The following is a 22,435-nucleotide window of genomic DNA, read 5'->3' on the forward strand; positions in this document are numbered from 1 at the left end:
ATCATAGTGAATTAGCACACCCAATCTTTTGTTACCTTTGACCTAGTTGAACATATTGTCACCTAAAAAATTCACCCCCTAACACATGAAAACCATTAACATTATATGATTGTACATATTAACATTATATGATTGTACATTATGTTATTAATAATTAAATAAAATTAAATCATATCCATTTTTTACTCATCGAATAGTCAAACAATTTCTATTAAATAAGTGAATGAATAAAAACTAAAAACTAAATAAAACTAACCTAATACCTACTCAACCCTTATCTTTTCTATCCTCCACAGCCTTCCCCAAACGCTGTTGCCATTGTTTGCATTTCAAGAGCATGCATCCTCTACCGCCACAAGAGCTACTTTGTCACATTTGTCACCATGAACAGAGACGTGACAACCAGAGCAACCAGGGTAGGGCATTCAGATAGATATATACATACAAATGCGTACATAAATATATACATATACATATACATATATATATACATGTACATGTATATACATGTACATGTATATATACATGTATATACATGTATATACATGTATATATATATATATATACACATGTATATATATATATACACATGTAAATATATATAGATATATATATACACATGTATATATATAGATATATATATACACATGTATATATATAGATATATATATACACATGTATATATATATAGATATATATATATACTTACAACTATATACATATATATATACATGTACACATATATATAGAAGTACGTAATATATATATATATATATATATATATATATATATATATATATATATATATATATATATATATATATATATATATATATATATATATCAGCAAGTTGCTACAAATCTGAACAACCCACTGCCAACAGCAAACAAGGAGAACTTGAGAAAGTCGTTTCATCAAAGACAACCACGTATAACCAAGTTCCATCTTTCCTTTTATGGCTATTGTTTTCCATGCAATCATTTTGGTCGAAAAGTAGTAGATTGCAGAATCTGTACAAACAATAATACTAGTCTATCCAAAAGAAACTATAATCATTTGCCCATCTAATGGATTGTAACATTACATGCTACAAGTGCAGCAATTTTAAGCACATAACACGGTTTTGTGGACTTATGTTATTCATGTCCATATTCTTGCAGGGTTCATATTTCAATTGAGCACATCATGTTGAACTTGGGGTATATTTTCAATTGAAATAGGTCAGCTTCTAGTTGAAATGAAAAAGAAGGGTTTAACTCCTGATAAAGTGACATTTAATTCTGTTATCAATGGATTCTGTTTGGAACGCAATATAAGGGTAGCACAGAATGTTTTATGTGACATTTTAGAGAAGGGCTTGGTTCCTGACATGGTAACTTATAGTACGCTAATTGATGGATACTGCAAGGGAGGCAATATGTAGGAGGCATTAATTTCCAACTTTCAACTTGAAACCCAACATTTAGAAAACGTTTTGCCTATTTATATATCATGCCCAGTTCATTGATTTACTTTGAAAGTACTTTCTAACCAATCTATAAGTAGACAATGCGCTACAATTACTGACCTTGAGCATGAGTTTTCTGAATTCAACCGTTTAATATTTAAATCGTTGTTATGTTTCAGATCTGTATGCAGCACTTATGATCAAGGCTTGAACCTTACCCATTTAAGGTTTCTATAGAGAAAAGACTAGATATATGCTGTTGATTCCAGAGAAATGTTAAAATTTTATAGATTAGTTAAAAATCAAATTGAAGATATTTTATTTGTTGTCAGGATGCTCTGCCATTGAATTGTGAAGTCTTTTTTAATGATAAGCTCATCTTTGGTTTAGGGATGACTTATCTTCCAACACGCCTTTCTGATCTACATTGTAGATGTTCAGGACTCTTATCTTGACCTAACTGTGCTGACCTGGACTTTGATTCCCTTCTAAACTTTCTATGGATCAGTTAGGAATTGAACATAGGACCTCCCATTTACTATTTTGAATGCTCTGTTACTAAACTAACAGCCCTTCTATAACTGATTCATCCTCAATTCAAGGATGAGTGATCTTTTCCAACAAAAAAGTACACTGAACTACTCACTGTTCTGTGTAGTTTTTTGGCTATCTATCTTAATTTATGCAATTACCTATGCTTGTTAATGCTCAACATGTTTTATACTAATTTTTAATCTTTACAAATTGTAAGTTTTCAAAACATTACAGGTCATTTTCAAATGCACTGATTAAAATTCGTACTACCTAGGAATAAATTTGATTTCATTCAGTAAATTTTCAAAGTTCTAAGATTCATATTTAAGGCTGTTTAATTGTTTATTCTATCAGATGAAGCAATTTTCAGAACAGATTAAGGAACTCAACAAGAACTTGAGCATCTTTTCAGAATCCTCCATTGGGACAGGAACGACACTGCAATTAGAATCCTCCGTTGAGATGGGATTAGCACTGCAATTAGAAGCCATGGGTTTTCAGACTCTGGTAATCTCATTTTTTTAATTGTTCACATAATTCTTAGTATTCAAGTCATATATACAATATTTAGAACCTCAATTCTAGGCTAAGCTATCTCTCAACTAAGAACAGGCCGCTCCGTCATAGGGTTCTGGAAAAATGGCTGGATGATAAAAACCAAACTCGCATTGAAAGAGGTAAAAGGGGGAAAAAGGCTCGCACAAAGTTTGCATCCTTAAATGAGGACTCTCGCTTTTGGGCTCGTGTAGAAGAAGCCTTGAAAGCCCTTCAACAGCAAGTCATGACAGAAAGCCTTTAGAAGTTTGAAGATTATGTGTGGAGGATGATCACAGATAAGAGTAGTAAGATGGAACTTACTTTGGTTAGATACTGCAATCATTTTAAAAACATATGGCTCTCAGTAGTTCAACAGTGGACACATCTGTTTATCTACCAAACTTTGTTTTTTCATCCACTTACTCCAATGGTGGGACGCAGTGGACCGTAAAACGGTACTGTCCAGTCCTTTATAATATCATGTTAGATGGGGAAAGATATTTGTGCAGACAATTGTACATAACGTCACACAACCACTAAAACAATACAAAAGTGTCCATTTGCTTTAAAAGTGAAGAAAACATCCACAAAGAGATTTAATATACAGGGCACTAAAAAGAATTTGATGATGCCCAACGGAGGATACAAATCGGGAAACGGGATTTGGGTATCCTTAATGAACAAAACTTTTCTACCCAAAATACAAAACGGGGAACAGAAATCAGGGACCGGAATTTTCTCATTTTTAATGACCAGAGCTGTACTTAGTTCTTACCCAAGACCAGGGTAAATAGCAAATTTGTAACCCTAGCCAAAGATTTTTGGCAAGTAAATAGCAAGAAGAATGCATAAAACGAGACAAAAATAAACATCAAGAAATTTGTAACCCTAGCCAAAGCTTTTTGCCAGGTAAATAGCCTTATGCAGAGGAAAATGACAGGTAAAGATGAAAAAGATTGCACAAATGTTCGAATTCAGCCATGGGTCGTTGCCCCGTAAGATCTATAAAGACCTTACCTGCTCAAAAGGGTTGCAAACCATTTCATTTCTTGTGTCAACAGACACAGTTGCAAACCATACGAGCCATACCACCATACGAGCCATACTACCATACGAGCCATGCCGTCGACATTGTATGTGGAACGCCGAGGAGAAAGCTGCAAAACATAAAATACAGTCAAAATTAAAAAGCAGAGAAGGATATCATGTAAAAAACAGTCAAAATGACATACAGTTGTAAAATGACATACCACGTCTTTCCCAGGCCACGTCTCTGAATGCCGTGCCCTGGTCGCTCTGGTTGCCACGTCTATGGATGCCCTAGCGTGGTCGTTCTGGTTGCCACGTCTCTGTTCATGGTAGCTCCTGTGGCGGCAGAAGATGCAGCGTTTGGGGAAGGCTGTGGAGGATAGAAAAGATTAGGGTTGAGTAGGTATTAGGTTAGTTTTATTTAGGTTTTAGTTTTCATTCATTCACTTATTTAATAGAAATTGTTTGCCTATTCGATTAGTAAAAAATGGATATGATTTAATTTTATTTAATTATTAATAACATGATGTACAACTATATAATGTTAATTGTTTTCATATGTGTTAGGGGGTGAATTTTTTAGGTGACAATATGTTCAACTATTAGGCTAAAGGTAACTAAAGACTGGGCGTGCTAATTCACTATGATTGGTAGGGGGTTCAAAAATGGTCATTTTGAACACTTTTTATAAATGCGTTTAAAAAACATATCAAAAATGATGATGACGACCCGAAACCTTAGTTATAAGTAGTTAACTCGTCATAGAAGGTGCTATAAAAAATTTAGACGTTTTCGACATTGTTATGTCAACTTTTGAAAAGCGCGAAGTTAGGGTGCACGACTACTGGGTCCTTTCCCCTAAATTAAGTTTTATTTGTTTATTTTAGATTTTTTTTCACATTCCATCATCAATTAAATTTTATAATAAATAATTACTCAAATTCAATTTTTCCTTACCCCATCCATATATCACGGAAATATATCTCTTATCGGCCTTGTTGAAGTGCAAGTACTAGTTTAATTATTTACAAACTTATAAAAATCTAAGAGATGCATAAGGATGCATTCCTCTCCCAGGAACTAATAATAAGACTAGAGAAAATTTCAGACATTTAGTGTAACACACTGGCAGAGGCTTCAATTGCTTGAAAGTCTCGCAGTGGGCACTGCATATAAAATTATTACAATCCTGCGTCGTCTTGGTTAGGAGAAAAGTTTTCTGATTGTCAAATTTAGTCTGGTGTCCAGAAGTGGACTATCGAAGCGTAGGAATCGTGAAGGCAGAAGAAGGTTCGAAGGAGAAATGGGGAAGAAACAGCACAGCAAGGATCGTATGTTCATAACTACCACAGAGTGGGCTACTGAGTGGGGAGGAGCCAAAAATCGCGACAAACGGGCTCCCTTTAAACGTCTTCCTTTCGATTGCTGCGCGTAAGTTTCGATTCAATCATTATTTCTTCTTCCTCAGGAAACCCTAATTATATTTGCTTTCTTTATATTTTATGGCACACATGAACATTTTGATGTATATGTATATCAGGCTGACATTTACTCCATTCGAGGAGGCCGTGTGTACATCCGAGGGGCACGTCTTCGATGTGATGTAAGCATCCTTGTTATATAGTTCATATTTTATTCTTCTCAAGTCGAAAAACTGAAACAATGATAAAAATGTGAAAACACAACTTTTCTTGAATTAAGATGCTGAATTTCTAATTTTTCCCACAGCAGGGTTTTATGTTAATTGACTGGTTATATGTTTCTGGGAAGCCTTTCAACATAGTGAGGACTAGGCCTGGATCATAATTGCAAAAATAAGTAACTGCTTCATTTCATTATTATCACACCACAACCTGTTTATATGTTTGGAACTCGGTCCATTCGCAGGATTTATGCACATTGTCTGACTGCCAGAGTTTGCTAAGTCGGGACCATATTTTTAAGTATAGATACTCATACAGCGTTCTGATGCATTCCACTATTATTTTGTGATAACCTCGCTACAGTTTTCTAGAATTATTGGCCGCCTTGTAGTGACAGCAGTTTTGACAATTAACTATGAGGTTAAAATAGGCAGAGCTTAGGATTTTTGTGGATGTATTAAGGAATATGCCATGGAGAATTGCATTGGATATCCTTAAGTTTAAAGAAATAAAAATTAGGAAATCCCTTTCAATGAAGTGGCTGGAAGTGACACTTTGACTTAACTCTATTTTACAAATTGTACTCCGCCTTCTTCGTTGCACAGAGAATGTCTGCAGGGTTTTAAACCTGGGTCATTACAAGTGGCGAGTGTTCCAACTTGCCGCTAAAACACAGCTGGAAGGGGGCAATGATATCTTTAGGCTTTATATGCCAGGTGGTAAGTATTTGCTCTGCCAATGTCGTATGGAATTTGCACATGGTCTCAGCCTGTTGACTCTCAAGACATTCGGTCGAGGTAGGCTGTAGATGAAGTGCAAACTTGGTACAAATCGTGAAATTGCACTGATCTCATCAGTGAGTGAAAGTGCCAATGACAAATATCCAAAAACATTGACAAATATAGAAAAGCATTGTATAATTTTTTTTGCATAATTTAAATTTTGAACTCGAATATTCAGTTAGTGAATTCCAACTTTTTTTTTCTGCAGGAGAGACCTAGGTTCAACCTATTTGGCAAAGAGACCAATGTTTCTTTCATGGAAAACAAAATATGTTTATTGATTTATATGCTTTGACGTTGGTGCACCACGTGCAAAGGATACAATTTTGTTTACCCAATGAATGGAGAACATAAAAAATGATACCATTCAAAACCCCTTGTAACATCTTTTCTAACATCTAATGTACCTTTGCTTAGCAAGATGGGTAGCATCAAGTGTCTTTTGCATGTATGTGACAAAGCAGGAGTGGACGTACAGTCTGGAACATAAATTTTTATAGATTGAAAATTTCTCTTAGGAAATGAGTTAATGTGGTCTTTTACTTTTACATTTTGGTTAAATGTTGTTTACAGTTATGGATGTGCAAATGAATTGCATATTGCAAATATCATGTAAGTAGAAGTAGAAGAAAATTTAGCAGACTGAAAATGCTTGTAGTTATCAGATACAATCTCTTAAGTTGCAGCCCATCTATAATAAAAAAAAAATGAAGGCGTATCAAGTTCCAAATTGATTTTATCCAGTAATCTCTTGGGGGTCAAAGAGGATAGAGGCATTGGTGCTACTATTAAGTTCTCCGTCTATTGCATCCGGAATGAAAAGAAGTATACAAGGAATCACATAGGGCTTGTTGTACATTTTAACCACATTGTGAAGGATCAAATGTTTACAATATATAGATTACTCAGTGGAGCCAAGTACCACAATTGAAGACAAGATCACGAGTGATGGCAAAATGGAGATGGTTACTGTTAATCTTAGAGGATCCGGTTAATACTGAGAGGGGGGGGGGGGGGAGATCAGTATTAACAAGAATTTCAAACTTAAAACTTGAACTTATAAAACTTCACCAAATCAATCATAAACCAGTAATAAACTCTTTACTATTACCGGTAATCACTGATAACCAATTGTTAAACTGATTTAACAAAATTGCTCATTAAGTGTTCATCAACATGCATAAACTGAAAGTAAATCAAATCAACACATCAGAAACATTCACCACATGAACACCATTTTTTTCACGTGGAAACCCAAATAGGGAAAAACCACGGTGGGAATTGGTACCCACAAAAATTGTGCACTCTTTTGGAATGCGCCCTGTTCGGAGCCTAGCCCAGTTAGGAGCTTACAAAGATGCCCGGTTAGGAGCAGACCCTGTTAGGAGTCACCCAGTTAAGGGATTTAGATGATGAGCCCTGTTAGGAGCTTTGACCTGTTAGGATCAACCTCGCAAGAGGATTTAACACTCAGATGTTGAGCTACCCGGTTAAGGGATTTACAATGAAAGGCCTGTTAGGAACTACCTGGTTAAGGGATTTACAATGAAAGGCCCGTTAGGACCTACCCAGTTAAGGGATTTTGACTGCTGTAACTGTTAGGGAACAACAATGAATGATCTGGGTATAGCACTTAACTTCTTGCTTTATCAGATCTAATTTTGCTCCAAATCTGCTACACTCTGGTTCGGCTTCACACTCCTCTCAAAAACCACCAACACAACAAACATCAATTGTATCAACCTAAATAACCTTTATAACTTAGTCGGTTACAAAACCCTAAGATTTACAACATAGATCATCACAGATCTTTTACAACTCATTACAGATCATCATTGATCATCATATGGATCATTACAATCAATTACAATCGTTGAATGATCACCGCATCTTGATTTGATACTCTTTCAAACCCTTAGCTCATTCTGCTAAGCACTTTGCACATTCCCAAGAAATTCCCTCTTGATCGTGCCAAAACATTATTCAAACACTTCACGCGAGTTGTGCCACGTCACCTCCAACATTTGAATTTGATGTAGATCACTGTCAAACCAAAAATCATTACCGGTTAAGAGAATTCTTTACCGGTCCTTAAACCCTTCTTAAACCCTAGCAAAAATACAACAAAAATCATAAACATGACTTCCAGTAACCAAAACATGATGCGGTTCTGGTCAGATACATATTACAATGATACAAACTCACATTCCAAACCGCAACACTTCAATTATCACCAATCGCCAGATCTAATCAAAACATTTTCTCGTTGACCGATTACGGTCTCAATTCCCAGTTTCCTGTTTCTTTACCGGTAAGATCTTTCCGGTAGACCAAAAAGACTAGATGACAAAATACAACATAGTAAACATCAGTTGCCATCAATGGCAACACAAATAACTGATCAAAGTCATCCAATCATGCAATCTCAATCTCTTCATCACAATGTCATCACAAATAGTTCTTTACCGGTTTAATCATCATTCTTCATCTGCATCAGTTATACCAATCATGCCAACATTCTCCCCCTTTGGCATTGATGGCAACACCAACATAAACACCAACAAATTCAACTAAAATCATGCTGCTCAGTTCTGGAACTTCTCTGCTACACTTCACTCTTCTACCGGTTCTTCTCTTCTCCATGTGGAACTAAATTTTCATTTCTTCTCCTCCTTAGGCTAGTATATTTATTCTACCCCTTTGATAGCAATGCCAAAGGTGCATATGCATCGCCGGTCATTAAATCTGCTACTGTTGTCTTCAACATCTCTGCAAATCTCATCTAAGATGCTCCCCCTACGGAGTAGCCATCATTTCATCAATCCATAGTGAATAGTTTTCAATAAACATACTGGATTGATGTATCTCCTGCATCGTAGTTTTTCTTGTGTAGGGGTCTAATCCCTAATTTACCTCTGAGGTACTCAAAGGTAGTTTTCGGCAATGGTTTTGTGAAAACGTCTGCTAGCTGCTCTTTGCTTGTCACATACTCCATTCTGACTTGTCTTTCCTGTACTCTCTCCCCTAGAAAGTGATATTTCAATTCTATGTGTTTAGTTCTTGCATGTAATACAATATTTTTTGAAATATTAATTGCACTTGTATTGTCACAATAAATAGTTACCGGTTTAGACATATCAAGTTTAAAACCTTCTACACTCCTCGTCGTCGACAGGGTCCCCCTTTCATGGTTTTCTCGTCTCGTCCTTGCTCAGGTCCTGAGTAGGAAGTTTTGGTAATTCGCAGAGAGGAGTTGCAACAGTTAAGAATTTGAGGCATTAAGGAAGTAATCCTTCTCAAGGTTGAGCTAGCCCGAGTCTTAGATTTTGAAGAATTCACACTTTGAAAGTGAGGAGGCAAGATCTCACATCTAAACCAGATGGCCAAGTTAACCTGGTAGGAATTAAACTTGAGAAATGAAGATCACTCAAAACTTAAGTCAAGGCAAAATCTTGCAATTCGACCTTTTGGCCCGAAATTTGAAGTCTTGCAAAGTGTTCTAAATAGGCGAAGTGTGCAAAATGTTCTTGAAGACGAGTTGAAAATGTGTCTTTAAACCCACTCATAAATCAGCAGCCAAGTAGCCCAAAGTGCGAGCTAAATCCCTCAAAAATCAGCCTTAAAGGCCGAAATTCCAACATTGAAGGCAAAATCGGACTACAAGGCAAATTGCAAAGTCATAAAACTCTTAAAATTGGTTTAAAGGGTCGGAATAATAGGAAGAAATTGAAATCGGCCTCCAAGGCCAAAGTTCGATAATCGCCAAGTCTCTCCTTAAGACCCAAAAGACGTTAAGTTTAAAATCTCCCCAAAATGATTATTTAGGCCGAAAACGACAAAATAAGGAAATCGCGAAAATATCATCTCCTAAGCCGAAAAAGTGAAAACGGCTAAAACTTGCAAAATCGGTCTCTAAGCCGAAAATGGCAAAACATAAGAAAATCACGAAAGCTCGCAATATAGTCCAAAACACCGAAAAGGAGATAAATAACAAGTTCACAAATTGTGCCATGAAGCCGAAGTTGGAAATGTGAAGAGCTTCCAAATCACGCCATTCTACTCATTTGGCCGAAGATGAGAAAAGTTTTACATCTCGTAAAACACTTTGAAGGCCGAAAAGTAACAAAAGTTCAAGCTTGCAAAATGGGTTTGAAAGCTGAAAAGGAACAAAAGTTCAAACTCGCAAATCGTCTTAAAATGCCGACAAGGGGCTAAGTTCGCAATTCATCTCTTTAGGCCGAAAAATACTCTTAGAGCCGAAAATAATCATAATTGCGCCAAGGGAGCTTTGAGCCGAAAATGAAAGGGTTCAAATCATGCAAAACGCTATAGAAAGCCGAAGAGGGAGAAAAAGGTCTAAATTTGCAAAAGGTCTATGAAGCTCGAAAATGAGCAAAGGCTTCAATCGCACGATACATCTTCTCAGTCGAAAAAATCACCAAGAAACTTGCATAAAGTCTTGAAAGCCAAAACGAAAGCAAGTAAAAACTCCTAGTTCACTAAGTCTCTTCATTTAGCCAGAATTATCCAAGAGGAAAGTCGCGCAAAGGGTTTTCATAGACCGAAAATCATTCAAGGACTCGAATCGCGCCAAACCTTCATCAAGCCGAAAATGATAAAAGGCGTTATATCTCCTTATTAGCCGAAAAACAAGAGGGTTCTCTTGAATGCCGAAAATCATTCAAGAGTCATAATTGCACAGGAGAAGTCTATTGTGCCAAAATCATTTGAAAACCAAAATTGCATTCCAAAGGTAGAAAATCTGGAGATCAAAAGGAAGAAAGCTTCAAAGTCGTGCGTTCTTGGCCAGAGAGCCGAGTTTTACCTTCTAAGGGCACCCAAGACAAGCTTTGCGCTGCCAGGTAAGTTTGGGCTCTACCTTCAAATGATTAAAATTGTGCAAAATGATCGTGATTTTTAACCTAGGGTTTAAATATAAAGTAAAAATCCCAAATTAATTTTGAAAACTTAACACCCAGGAAACAACTACCATTTGCTAAATCGATGTTCCAACCGAAATTTGAGACTCGGGCAAAATTTTGGAATTCTGGTCCAAAACTGCGAAACGCATGAATCATCTTTCAGAAATTGCAAACACAGAATCATCTTCGAAACAATCAACACTCTACAAAACTGAAAACTTAAAACGTTGAATCTGCAATCTAATAACGTTTGCAACTTTTCACCATCGGCAATCAGGAGCAACATTTCGAAAATCTGCTCCAAGAACAACAGCTAACCAAACCAACTGATTTTCAATTTCAATTGCATTAATTCCCCAAGCACAAAATTTGAATGTCTCGTTTTAAGCATGCTTTCAAGTTTTAAGCTATCTCGCTGTTTAACTCATATTTTCACATCAAGGCCTGCCTCGTAATTTGTGTCCGGCTATGCAGGATAAATGCCTAAACAGCAATAGAGTCTTCAAAGGTACTTGACGCAATCAGAGCATCACGGACTTCCAAAGCTGACATTCCCCGCAAGTTTGAGAAAATGAAGTATCAGTACCAAGGAGGAGGAGTCAAAGAGTCAAAGGTCCAAAGTGTGTGGGACAATATAGGAGATACAGACTTGGGACATATCGATATTCAGGATTTCAGGAACAAAGTATACTCTCCTAACGCCTATGGCAAGCCCAGACGGATGTTGGAGAGTGGTATTGCTCAGGCTGCTGGTTTCCCACTGGCCGTGCAGAATTATGAACTAGTAGTTGAAGCCACCAAGCATTATCAGCCGGAAACCAGATTGGTGGTGTTGAAAGGGATGGTAATGGCCGACTTCACACCTGAAGCCATTGGGGAAGCATTTGATATCCCGCTTCCTGACAATCCCACTATCGTAACCATGGATGAAGCCCAAATTGCTTATGACAAGAATCCTACTCTGTGCAAAACACTGATAAATGAAGAGTGGTTCAAGGAGAGAAGACCCTTGAGCACTAGGATCGGTAAGAAGACGCACATAAGCGATTTCCACAATGAGTATGGTGATATGGTTACCTTGCTTAGCTGTGTCATGGGACTTCTGCAATCTAACCTCTTTGAAGAATGGATGTTCTACTTCATCGAGCAAGTCTTCACTGGGAAATCTAAGTTTGACTGGGCCCAAATCATCAGCGATAATATTCATACACAGCTGGTCGAACTCGATGAGAAAAAGTATTTTGCCATGACCTCCTACCTGGTCTATATGTTTGCTCGGCATCAACCGCTACCGGTATTAATCAAAAGAGGTGAGATTGGGAACGTGCCAAATCAAGTGAAAGTATACGACTGCTATCCTTAGTTGCATTACTATGACATAGCCCAAAGAGAAATGAACAACATTGCATATGTGATTGGTCAATACGAGCGTGTCAATGACGCTTTTACAATGCACATAGTTAGATTGATGCAAGGAGGGTTGCACATAAGGCTGTCAAAGCAGGCTACCACCCTAATTCGAAAATACAGTGCATGGGTCATCCAGTTCCCTAGATTCACCTGCATTAGAATAGCAGGCTTTGAGGGAACACCATATCGGCTTCCGTGTTACCCATCAGATAGATTAGTCCTCATGGAGGTAGCAAGGCAGGCACACCCAGCAGGCAGCATACTTAGGGACAAAAAGCAGTCAGGATTTACCTTCCCTATGATCATAGGTGTTGGTGTTGGAAATAAGCTACACCCGGATCGACGATGGACTGGTCCAAGAGGGGCCAGTAGCTCAGTGGTAGAGCACTCCAGTAGCGTATGGAAGGTCCTAGGTTCGAGTCCTAGCTGGTCCATGTCTCAACATGGTATTAGAGCCAGGTCCAGGCTAGGAGCCCCAAGCACACGAGAGGTGTGGCTTAAGTGGGGGTGTTGGTGTTGGAAATAAGCCACACCCGGACCGATGATGGACTAGTCCAAGAGGGGCCAGTAGCTCAGTGGTAGAGCACTCTAGCAACGTATGGAAGGTCCTAGGTTCGAGTCCTAGCTGGTCCATGTCTCAACAATAGGTAACCTTGATGTGCACTTGAAGAATTCGGTACAGGCCGAGGAGTCATTCGACGAACTAGCATCCTATTGCTTATAGGAATGTTTCCATAGGAAATGTTTTGATCATGCTGGATTGGGAAAGAAAGCCTACGGTAAGCATTACAGGGCCAAGGCATCAATAGAGGACTATTGGAGCAAGTGTACAGATGATTTTGAAGTCTGCCGGTGGGAATATTCAAGGTTGAGTGTTCAACAAATGCGACTTTATGAGTACCACCAGGTTCTGGATCAGGTAACAGACTATGGAAATTGCTTGCAAGTCCAAGAATTTGAAGCAGTCAAGGACCTCCCGCCAGCCATTGATTGGACTTAGGACCCTATACAGATTTTGAAGTTGTCATGGAGGGTCCAAGAAGATACAGATGATTGGCTGTCCCAACAGATAGAGAGGCTAACCCATGAGGGAACCCAATTTACATATAATTTGATGGGTAGTCTTGATTCCCAGTTTTCAGAAGACGAAGAGACATCAAGCGCGCCAAAAGAAGAGGTTGAGAAACTTGAAAAGAAGAGAAAGAAAGCAAGAGCCAATATGGGGACTCGGGCATCGAAAAGGACAAGAAGAGAAAAAACCCAATCAGGAGGCCAGAGGTTACTTCCTCATCCAAGGACCCCAGTTTAGAGGATGATGTGATTGAACTTGATCACCTTCCAACTCCACCTTCACAGGATAATCCTATTGCATCAGAAGCAAATGATCCACAAATACAAAATGAGCAAGAAGTAGAGGCAAGGATCATTGGTTTGGATGGACTTGAGAATCAACATGAGAATCAGGTCAAAAAAGGAGAGATTGCACCTGATCAGGGAGTTGGTAAACAAGAGCTCACGCAAGAGAGCATGCATGAGTTGCAGCAGGAAGGCAGCAACAAGGATGACACCACGGTTGAGGGAGAAAGGGAAGAAGGTAGAACCCAATAACCCAACAGAACTGAAGAACAATCACTATTAGAGGATACCCATCAGTTACTTAGTGAGGTGGGAGAGAACTCAACCGTGAGTAAAGGATTAGATACTGCATCTATTCTTTCTTCTGTGTCTGATCAGTTGCAGATAGGCAGTGAATCAACTGGGGCATCCAAAGAATAGAGTGGGGATTTAGTAGTCACATTTGGACAGACCATCCCTCATGACTGGTTGATAGCCCGGGCACAGCGGAAAGCGGCTGTCAAGCCACCAATTAACCTAGAGAATGTCTTCTCTCGGATAGGAGAAATAAAAGCTAAAGGAAAGAAAAAGCCAAAGACTTACTCCATGATTACCAAAGATGAGCAAAGGAATCGTATGATTTATATTGCTGCCCCACCTGCAGACAAACCAATAGATCAGGTTGCATTGGCTGACTATAGCATCACGTCCTTTCCAATAGGGCGAGCAACCAAAGAGCAGGAGAGGGAAGAATTCAAGATTTCGTACAGAATATGCTCAGACAGCTAGATGAAATGACTGCTGAGAGAGATATGTACGGAGCTTGTGCTGAGCAAGTTGAAGGATACATAGACCACCTGTTAAGACCGCTGCAACATACTACTGAGTCCCACGTTCCTCCATTGGCGTTGGCACAAAGGACTACAACTAAATTTGAGGGAGTGTGTGACACCGCTGAGGCCGTTAGAAAATGGATCTAGGACGTTAAAAGAAAAGGAGAGAAAATCATTATGGATGTGCGAAAAATGGCCCATGACCGAGAGACCATTCCGGTCAAGATGTTTGAAGTAAAGAAAGAATGTTTCAAAGTCCATGAGATGGTTGGTATGGTTTTGCCCCTCATGAGGGCTCTTTTCTGGACCTACACTCAGATTCCCACATTGCATACTATCCTAGACCCCCACGACATCAACACTTTCAAGGAATGGTACTGGATTGCCAACATGAAAAATGATATGAGGGACACCATAAATAAAGAGCAGGATGAGTGCGATGAAGTTTCTTCAAACATGAAGAATGTTGGTGAAAAGATCCTCAGATCGATGGTCCCTGGTTGGAAGAGTAGCATGAAAGATAATGAGGTACGACCACGGTGGGAGGATAGATTGAGAATTGATAAAACCACGTACTCCACAGAGGACCTAAAATTTGCCAGTGAGCTGCATGCAGACATATTGGGTTTTGAAGCTCGTCGGTCGGTCTGGAGTGATGAGCTGAAACATGTGGATTGCCACCGAGAGGGTATGCAATACAAAATACGTAATACTCCTATGCCTCCCAGCAAAGAACTATTCCAATTGTGCATAAGATTTCAGGATTACGTTCGAGTAGAACGTGCAGCAGATTGAGACATCCGAAAGGATTACTTGCAAGAAGAAGTTGAATTCTTGGAGAAAGAGTCTACCTCGGGGAAAGAAAAAGTGCTTTCTTGAAAAGTATTTGTTTCTTTTTAATTTTAAGTGCACTTTTTCAGGATAAAGTTTCTTTCCAACTACCAAAATCATTATAGATTTTGAAATCCGTGCAAGTGCACTTTTGGGAGCAACTTTATGTTTGGTAGTTGGTAGTTATTAGTTAGTTAATGGTTGGTGATGATATTTTGTTATCCATTAATGGGTATGGGCAGCCATGTTTTATAGGATGAATCTAGGCCAGTTGTAAGATTAAATCTTGGCCATTCATCCATTTTGTAAGAAATCTTGGATTGTTGCAGAAACTCTGCAGAAATACCTTCAGACTTAATGAAGATTAAAGCTGTTATTGCTTCATGTGAGTGCATGGTCTATTTCTTCACTCTTTGAATTTATGTTATGCATTTTGTTTTACAAAATAGTATGTGCAAGTTGATATCTAGAAATCTTAGTTCATACCATTAAGGATTGGCTGATTGCCAATTCCTCTGCATGGTTAGTCTGAACTCATTAGTATGCTTAGTTCGGTTATTAAACATGGAATGTATGAATGTCTTAAATTCAGTGTTTATGTTTAATAGCATGAAAATCTGTTTCCCATTTGGAGATTGCATCAATTTTATCTAGCTATGTGAATTGCTGGCAAAATAAAATTTGATTATTGCAAGGTTTCTGTCTATCAACTTGAATGTGTTATTTTTAGGTAGAAGTAGTTAGCATCCTCCTTCCCCTTTTTACCTCTTTTTTCCTTCTTAAAACACAAATCTGAAAGTTGAAGTCTGAACAACATCATGTCAAAGATAAATCTGATGAAATAAAAAATTGTAGAATCTTAGGGAACCCATGCGAACAAAACCGATTCTGTTTAACTGTAAGTCCCCTTTGCATTTCCAACAAAACACATCAAATTGTTGAGCTATCCTGCAGTCATGACCTAACAGTTGAAACCTTGAGGTTGTGCCCTTTGATCAATTGAAATAGCATTAGGGATTCCTTACACAAGAGAGGATAGGATACTCAGCAAGAACATTCTATTTTGCGTTGACCGGAGAGAGTTGTAGCAATATGATTTTAGCCACGTCAACAATACCATAAGCCATAATCTATTGTGCCTTTCAAGTATCGGAATATCCTTTTCACCGCTACCAAGTGAGTCTCCTTGGGATCTTTCTGAAATCTAGCAACCAAACCATCAACATGTGCAATATCAGGCCTACTGTGAACAACATAATGCAACTTACCAATCATGGACCTGTATTCTTTTTCATCAACAGAGGGTGAATCATCCTGTTTAGACAATTTACAACTTGTCACCATCGGAGTACCAACCGGTTTACAATCCTCCATGCCAAATGTTTTCAACACTTCCTTTACATACTAACTCTGACAGATAAATATTCCACCATCCAATTGTTGGACTTGCAACCCAATGAAAAACTTAATCTCACCAATAAGAGACATCTCAAATTCTTTCTTCATCTCCTTAGCAAAAGCCATACATAAATCATCATCACCTCCAAAAATTATATCATCTACAAATACTTCAGCTATCAACACTCTGTCTCTATTAGTCTTAAGATATATGTTACTGTCCTCACTAGTACGCTGGAATCCTATCTTGATCAGGTGTGCATGCAATCTTTCAAACCATGCTCTCAATGCCTGCTTCAATCCATACAGTGCCTTCTGTAACTTGCAAACCATATCTTTATCCTCAGACAAAGCCTATCCATCCGGTTGTTCTATGTACACTTCTTCCTCAAGGATGCCATTAAGAAAAACAGATTTAACATCCTTCTGGTAGACCTTAAAGCCTTTAAATGCAGCATAAGCAAGTAACATTCTTACTCATTCCAATCTTGCCACCGGGGCAAAGGTTTCTCCATAATCTTCTCCTTCTTCTTGTGCATAGCCTTTGCATGCCAACCTTGCTTTATTCCTCACAACCTTGTCTTCTTCATTCAACTTGTTTCTAAAGACCCATTTAGTGCCAATCACATTCTTGTCTTCGGTCTGGGAACAAGTGTCCATGTCTTGTTCTTCTCTATCTGATCCAATTCCTCATTCATAGCATTAATCCAATCATCATCCTTCAATGCCTCTCTTACTGTTTTAGGGTCAATAGTAGAAATCAGACAAGAGTTTTCTCTGATTTTCCTTCTTGTTTGTACATGAGCATTTTTATCTCCTATGATTTGGTCTTTTGAATGATTTAGTCTGACGTATCTTGGTATTACCAGTTCCGGTGTTGTGCCTTCTGCTTCATGTTCTTCATCGCTCTCTTCATTTACCGGTTGAGCACCTATTTCTGCATTTTCTTGCTCATCATTCTTTTGTACTTCCGGTTCAATAAACACAAGTTTTTCTTCATCTTTTTTAGGTTCAGATTTGCTGGTCTTATCAGATTTTTCAGAGAGTTCATCTACCTTCACATTTGCACTCTCAATGATCCTTTTTGTTCTCTTGTTATAACTTTTGAAAGCCTTACTTTTTGTAGAGTAACCAAGAAAAATACCTTCATCACACTTTGCATCAAACTTTCCAGTGAAATCATCACGTTTAATGAAACATTTACTCCCAAAATTTTTAAAGTAACTTACATTAGGAGTCTTGCCATGCCATAATTCATAAGGTGTTTTGTTGTTACCTCTCTTGACAAGTACCCGGTTCAAAGTGTAAACAGCAGTGCTAACTGCTTCTCTCCAAAACATTTTCGGTACTTCACCTTGAATCAACATGGTTCCTACAGCTTCAACAATTGTTCTATTCATTCTCTCTGCTATCCCATTTTGTTGTGGAGTTCTAGGAGCTAACATCTGCCTCTTGATTCCTTGTTCATCACAAAACTTCACAAACTCATCAAAAGTAAATTCTCCTCCCCGGTCAGATCTCAAATATTTCAAATTCTTCCCGGTTTCTTTCTCAACTAAAGCTTTGAATGCTTTGAATTTACTAAAGGCTCAGGCTTTTCTCTTAGAAAAGTTACCCACATCATCTTGGAAAAATCGTCAGTGAAAATCATGAAATATCTATTACCAAAATAGCTCTTAGTCCTCATAGGACCACAAAGATCAGTATGAACCAAATCTAGAATATTTTCTAAAGAGAAAGACTTACTCTTAAAAGATACAAAAGTCATCTTACCCATCTGACAGTCCTTACATAACACATTATCCGGTTTAACAAGCTGGGGCAAACCTCTCACAATACTTGATTTACTAACCTTTATCAAATTTTCACAATTCACATGACAAAACCTTTTGTGCCATAACCAACTGTCTTCAATTTTTGCCGCCAAACAACTATTCACATTAGTATTTAGATGAAAAATATTACCTCTTGTCTGCTTTCCAGTAGCAATCAATTCTCTATTACTTCCAAGAATCCTGCACACTCCACTTTTAAATTCTAGAAGATATCCCTTATCATTTAATTGACCAACATTCAAAAGGTTATGTTTTAATCCATCAACCCAAAAGACGTCATCTGCATTACTTTTTCCATTCAATGAAATAGTTCCTTTACCTTTAACCATGCAGGGTGAGTTGTTACCAAACCTTACCACCTCGCCATCAAATTCTTCAAGAGATAAGAACTTGTATCACCGGTCATGTGGTGTGAGCAACCACTATCTATTATCCATTCATCATTGCTATCCATGTGAGGCACCAATGCCTTTTCATCAGTCTGATCTTCCTTCACAGCAACAAACACTATCTCCTCATTGTCATCTTCTTTTGATTCTTTATCAGTTACTCCTTCATCAACTGCAACATAGCAATGTTTTTGTCCTTTTCCTTTAAATTTCTTGAACTTTTCCTTTTTATCACCGTTAGGACAATTTGCAACAATCTGCCCAATCTTATTGCAGGAAAAACAATTCAAGGGTAATTTACCTTTATACTTACTAGTGCCTCTCAGAAATCTTTTAGCCAATAGTGCCTCAAGTTCCATTAGATGATCTTCATTATCATCCTCACCTCTGCTACCGCCATGACTAGACCTGCAGTCATGATTATGACAAAGATCCTTTCCTTTCTTCACAGATGTACCGGTTATAGAAGCTTTAAAAGCAGATTCAGATGGTTTTGAAACACTATTATCAAAGCTGTTTAACTCAAATACAGTCAACTTTCCAATAAGAGAATCAACAGTGACTTTATCTTTAGAAATTGATCTCAGTTCTTGAACTGCAGAAACTCTAATAGCATATTGTGGTAGGAGAGTTCTAAGCATTTTACTAATAACAACATCATCATCAGTCTTATCTCCAACACTCTTAATACCACCTACAACTTCTTTAATCCTTTGACCATATTGTGCAATGTTCTCACCATCAACCATTTTCATGTCATCAAATTTGCCTATTAAACTTTCTTCTTTTGCTCTTTGTACATGTTCATTTCCTCCATAAATCAATTCTAATTTCTCCCATACCTCAAATGCAGTTTCTAATCCATGAACATCTATATACTTAGAATCAGATAAAGTACTTACAATTGCTTCCAAGGCTTGAATGTTTTCTTGCTGTTCTTTAAGCTCATCCGGTGTCAAGGGGCTGGTAGTAGGAGCAACATACTTGTTTACCACATGATTCCAATACTGAGCACCCAATCCTTTAATGTATATCTTCATCCGGTCTTTCCATATCCTGTAGTTGTCCTTGGTAAACTTGGGACCCTCCTCCATCATCTTTCCCTCAAGCTGTTAAGCTTTCTGCACATAGAGGACCAAGGCTCTGATACTAATTGTTAATCTTAGAGGATCTGGTTAATACTTAAAGGGGGGGGTGGATCAGTATTAACAAGAATTTCAAACTTAAAACTTGAACTTATAAAATTTCACCAAATCAATTATAAACCAGTAATAAACTCTTTACCTTTACTGGTAATCACTGATAACCAACTGTTAAATTGATTTAACAAAACTGCTCATTAAGTTTTCATCAACATGCATAAATTGAAAGTAAATCAAATCAACACATCAGAAACATTCACCACATGAACACCGTATTTTTCACGTGGAAACCCAAATAGGGAAAAACGATGGTGGGAATTGGTACCCACAAAAATTGTGCACTCTTTCGGAATGCGCCCTGTTAGGAGCCTAGCCCGGTTATGAGCTTACAAAGATTCCCGGTTAGGAGCAGACCCTGTTAGGAGTCACCCGGTTAAGGGATTTAGATGATGAGTCCTGTTAGGAGCTTTGACTTGTTAGGATCAACCTCGCAAGAGGATTTAACACTCAGATGTTGAGCTACCCGGTTAAGGGATTTACAATGAAAGGCTTGTTAGGACCTACCCGGTTAAGGGATTTTGACTGCTGCAACTGTTAGGGAACAACAGTGAATGATCTAGGTATAACACTTAACTGCTTGCTTGATCAGATCCAATTTTGCTCCAAATTTGTTACACTTTGGCAGATCTCTCACACTCTGGTTCGGCTTCACACTCTTCTCAAAAACCGCCGACACAACAAACATCAACTGTACCGACCTAAATAACCTTTACAACTTAGTCGGTTACAAAACCCCAAGTCTTACAATATAGATCATCACAAATCTTTTACAATTCAATACAGATCATCATTGATCATCATATGGATCATTACAATCAATTACAAATCAATTACAACTGTTGAATGATCACCGCATCTCGATCTGATACTCTTTCAAACCCTTAACTCATTCCGCTAAGCACTTTGTACATTCCCAAGAAATTCGCTCTTGATCGCGCCAAAACATTATTCAAACACTTCACGTGGGTTGTGCCACGTCACCTCCAACATTTGAACTTGATGTAGATCACTGCCAAACTAAAAATCATTACCGGTTAAGAGAATTCTTTACCGGTCCTTAAACCCTTCTTAAACCTTAGCAAAAATACAACATAAATCATAAACATGACTTCCAGTAACCAAAACATGATACGGTTCCGGTTAGATACATATTACAATGATACAAACTCACATTCCAAACAGCAACACTTCAATCATCACCAATCACCAGATCTAATCAAAACATTTTCCCGTTTACCAGTTAAGGTCCTAATTCCTAGTTTCCTGTTTCTTTACCGGTAAGCTCTTTCCTGTAGACCAAAAAGACTAAGATGACAAAATACAACATAGTAAACATCAGTTGCCATCAATGACAACACAAATAACTGATCAAAGTCATCCAATCATGCAATCTCAATCTCTTCATCACAATGTCATCACAAACAATCCTCTACCGGTTCAGTCATCATTCTTCATTTGCATCAGTTATGCCAATCGTGCCAACAGTTACCTCTTGGTGTTTGATGCTAGATGATAGTAAACAGAATAGAAGTTCTGATTCTCAAGATGTTGTGACTTAGTATGGTATAGTGTTTTGTGTATCAAGCTATAAGCAAGTTGGGGGATTCATGAAGGCGAGACAATTGGTCATCCTTTTGGGTGAACAAGAGATGCAAAGATTTATATATTATGGGTCTTGGAGGGATCAAGAAAGCATGGAGCTTGCATTGGGAGCATTTAATGGGAGATAGAACCTCAAGGTATTCAAGGAGACCCTAGAGTTGCCATTTTCTATGAATGAAAGATCATTTGGTGACAATCACATTTTTTTTCCAAAGTTAAGGTGCTTGATCATAATGGTATTTGGGCTATTTTGGTATGCTCAATATTACACTTCCAAGGTGGCTACCAGAAGGGATAATTGTTAAATGGAATGTTTTTGTTCAGGAACACCTCTTTGACATTGCTGGGATGAGTATCGTTTGCAATAGATATGAGCCGAGGGCCATTTTGAGTATGGTACCATATTTTAGATCTGCTGTCTTCACTATCTCCAGCATTTCCTATGCTTCCCTTGCAGCCAAAGAAGAGTTTTCAGTCACGTGTTGGCAAAGTTTCCAGCCCATTATCATTGTTGAGGTGTTTGCAGCTAGTACAAAGTGGTTTCCAACCATTACATATCTTTTTCTGAGCAGAAGAATACAATGTTACAGCCAAGGTATGGAGAATGTCTCCTGGTTTATTGTTGTGTTAAGTTCTTTCAAAATTTTGTGATCAAAATAGAAGAGATGGAGATATGATCTGAAAGTTGTATTTTATCTGCTATAG

General features: G+C 38.0%; 1 protein-coding gene across 2 annotated transcripts in view; it reads left to right on the plus strand.

Moving 5' to 3' along the window:
* The first annotated feature begins 4,578 nt into the window (after positions 1 to 4,578).
* LOC131080012 (peptidyl-prolyl cis-trans isomerase CYP65) overlaps positions 4,579 to 22,435 on the plus strand; it is a 69,565-nt gene continuing 51,708 nt past the window's right edge. The window contains exons 1-2 of one of the 2 annotated variants that reach the window (XM_058018067.2): positions 4,579 to 4,979; positions 5,089 to 5,151. In XM_058018067.2, the coding sequence (XP_057874050.2) occupies positions 4,852 to 4,979; positions 5,089 to 5,151 (191 nt within the window). In that variant the 5' untranslated portion in view covers positions 4,579 to 4,851. Of the gene's footprint in view, positions 4,980 to 5,088; positions 5,152 to 22,296; positions 22,326 to 22,435 lie in introns of those variants that run through there. The other variant, XM_058018068.2, reaches the window with a different exon arrangement.

This window comes from Cryptomeria japonica, chromosome 3, assembly GCF_030272615.1.
Source record: "Cryptomeria japonica chromosome 3, Sugi_1.0, whole genome shotgun sequence".
Taxonomy (NCBI): Eukaryota; Viridiplantae; Streptophyta; class Pinopsida; order Cupressales; family Cupressaceae; genus Cryptomeria; species Cryptomeria japonica.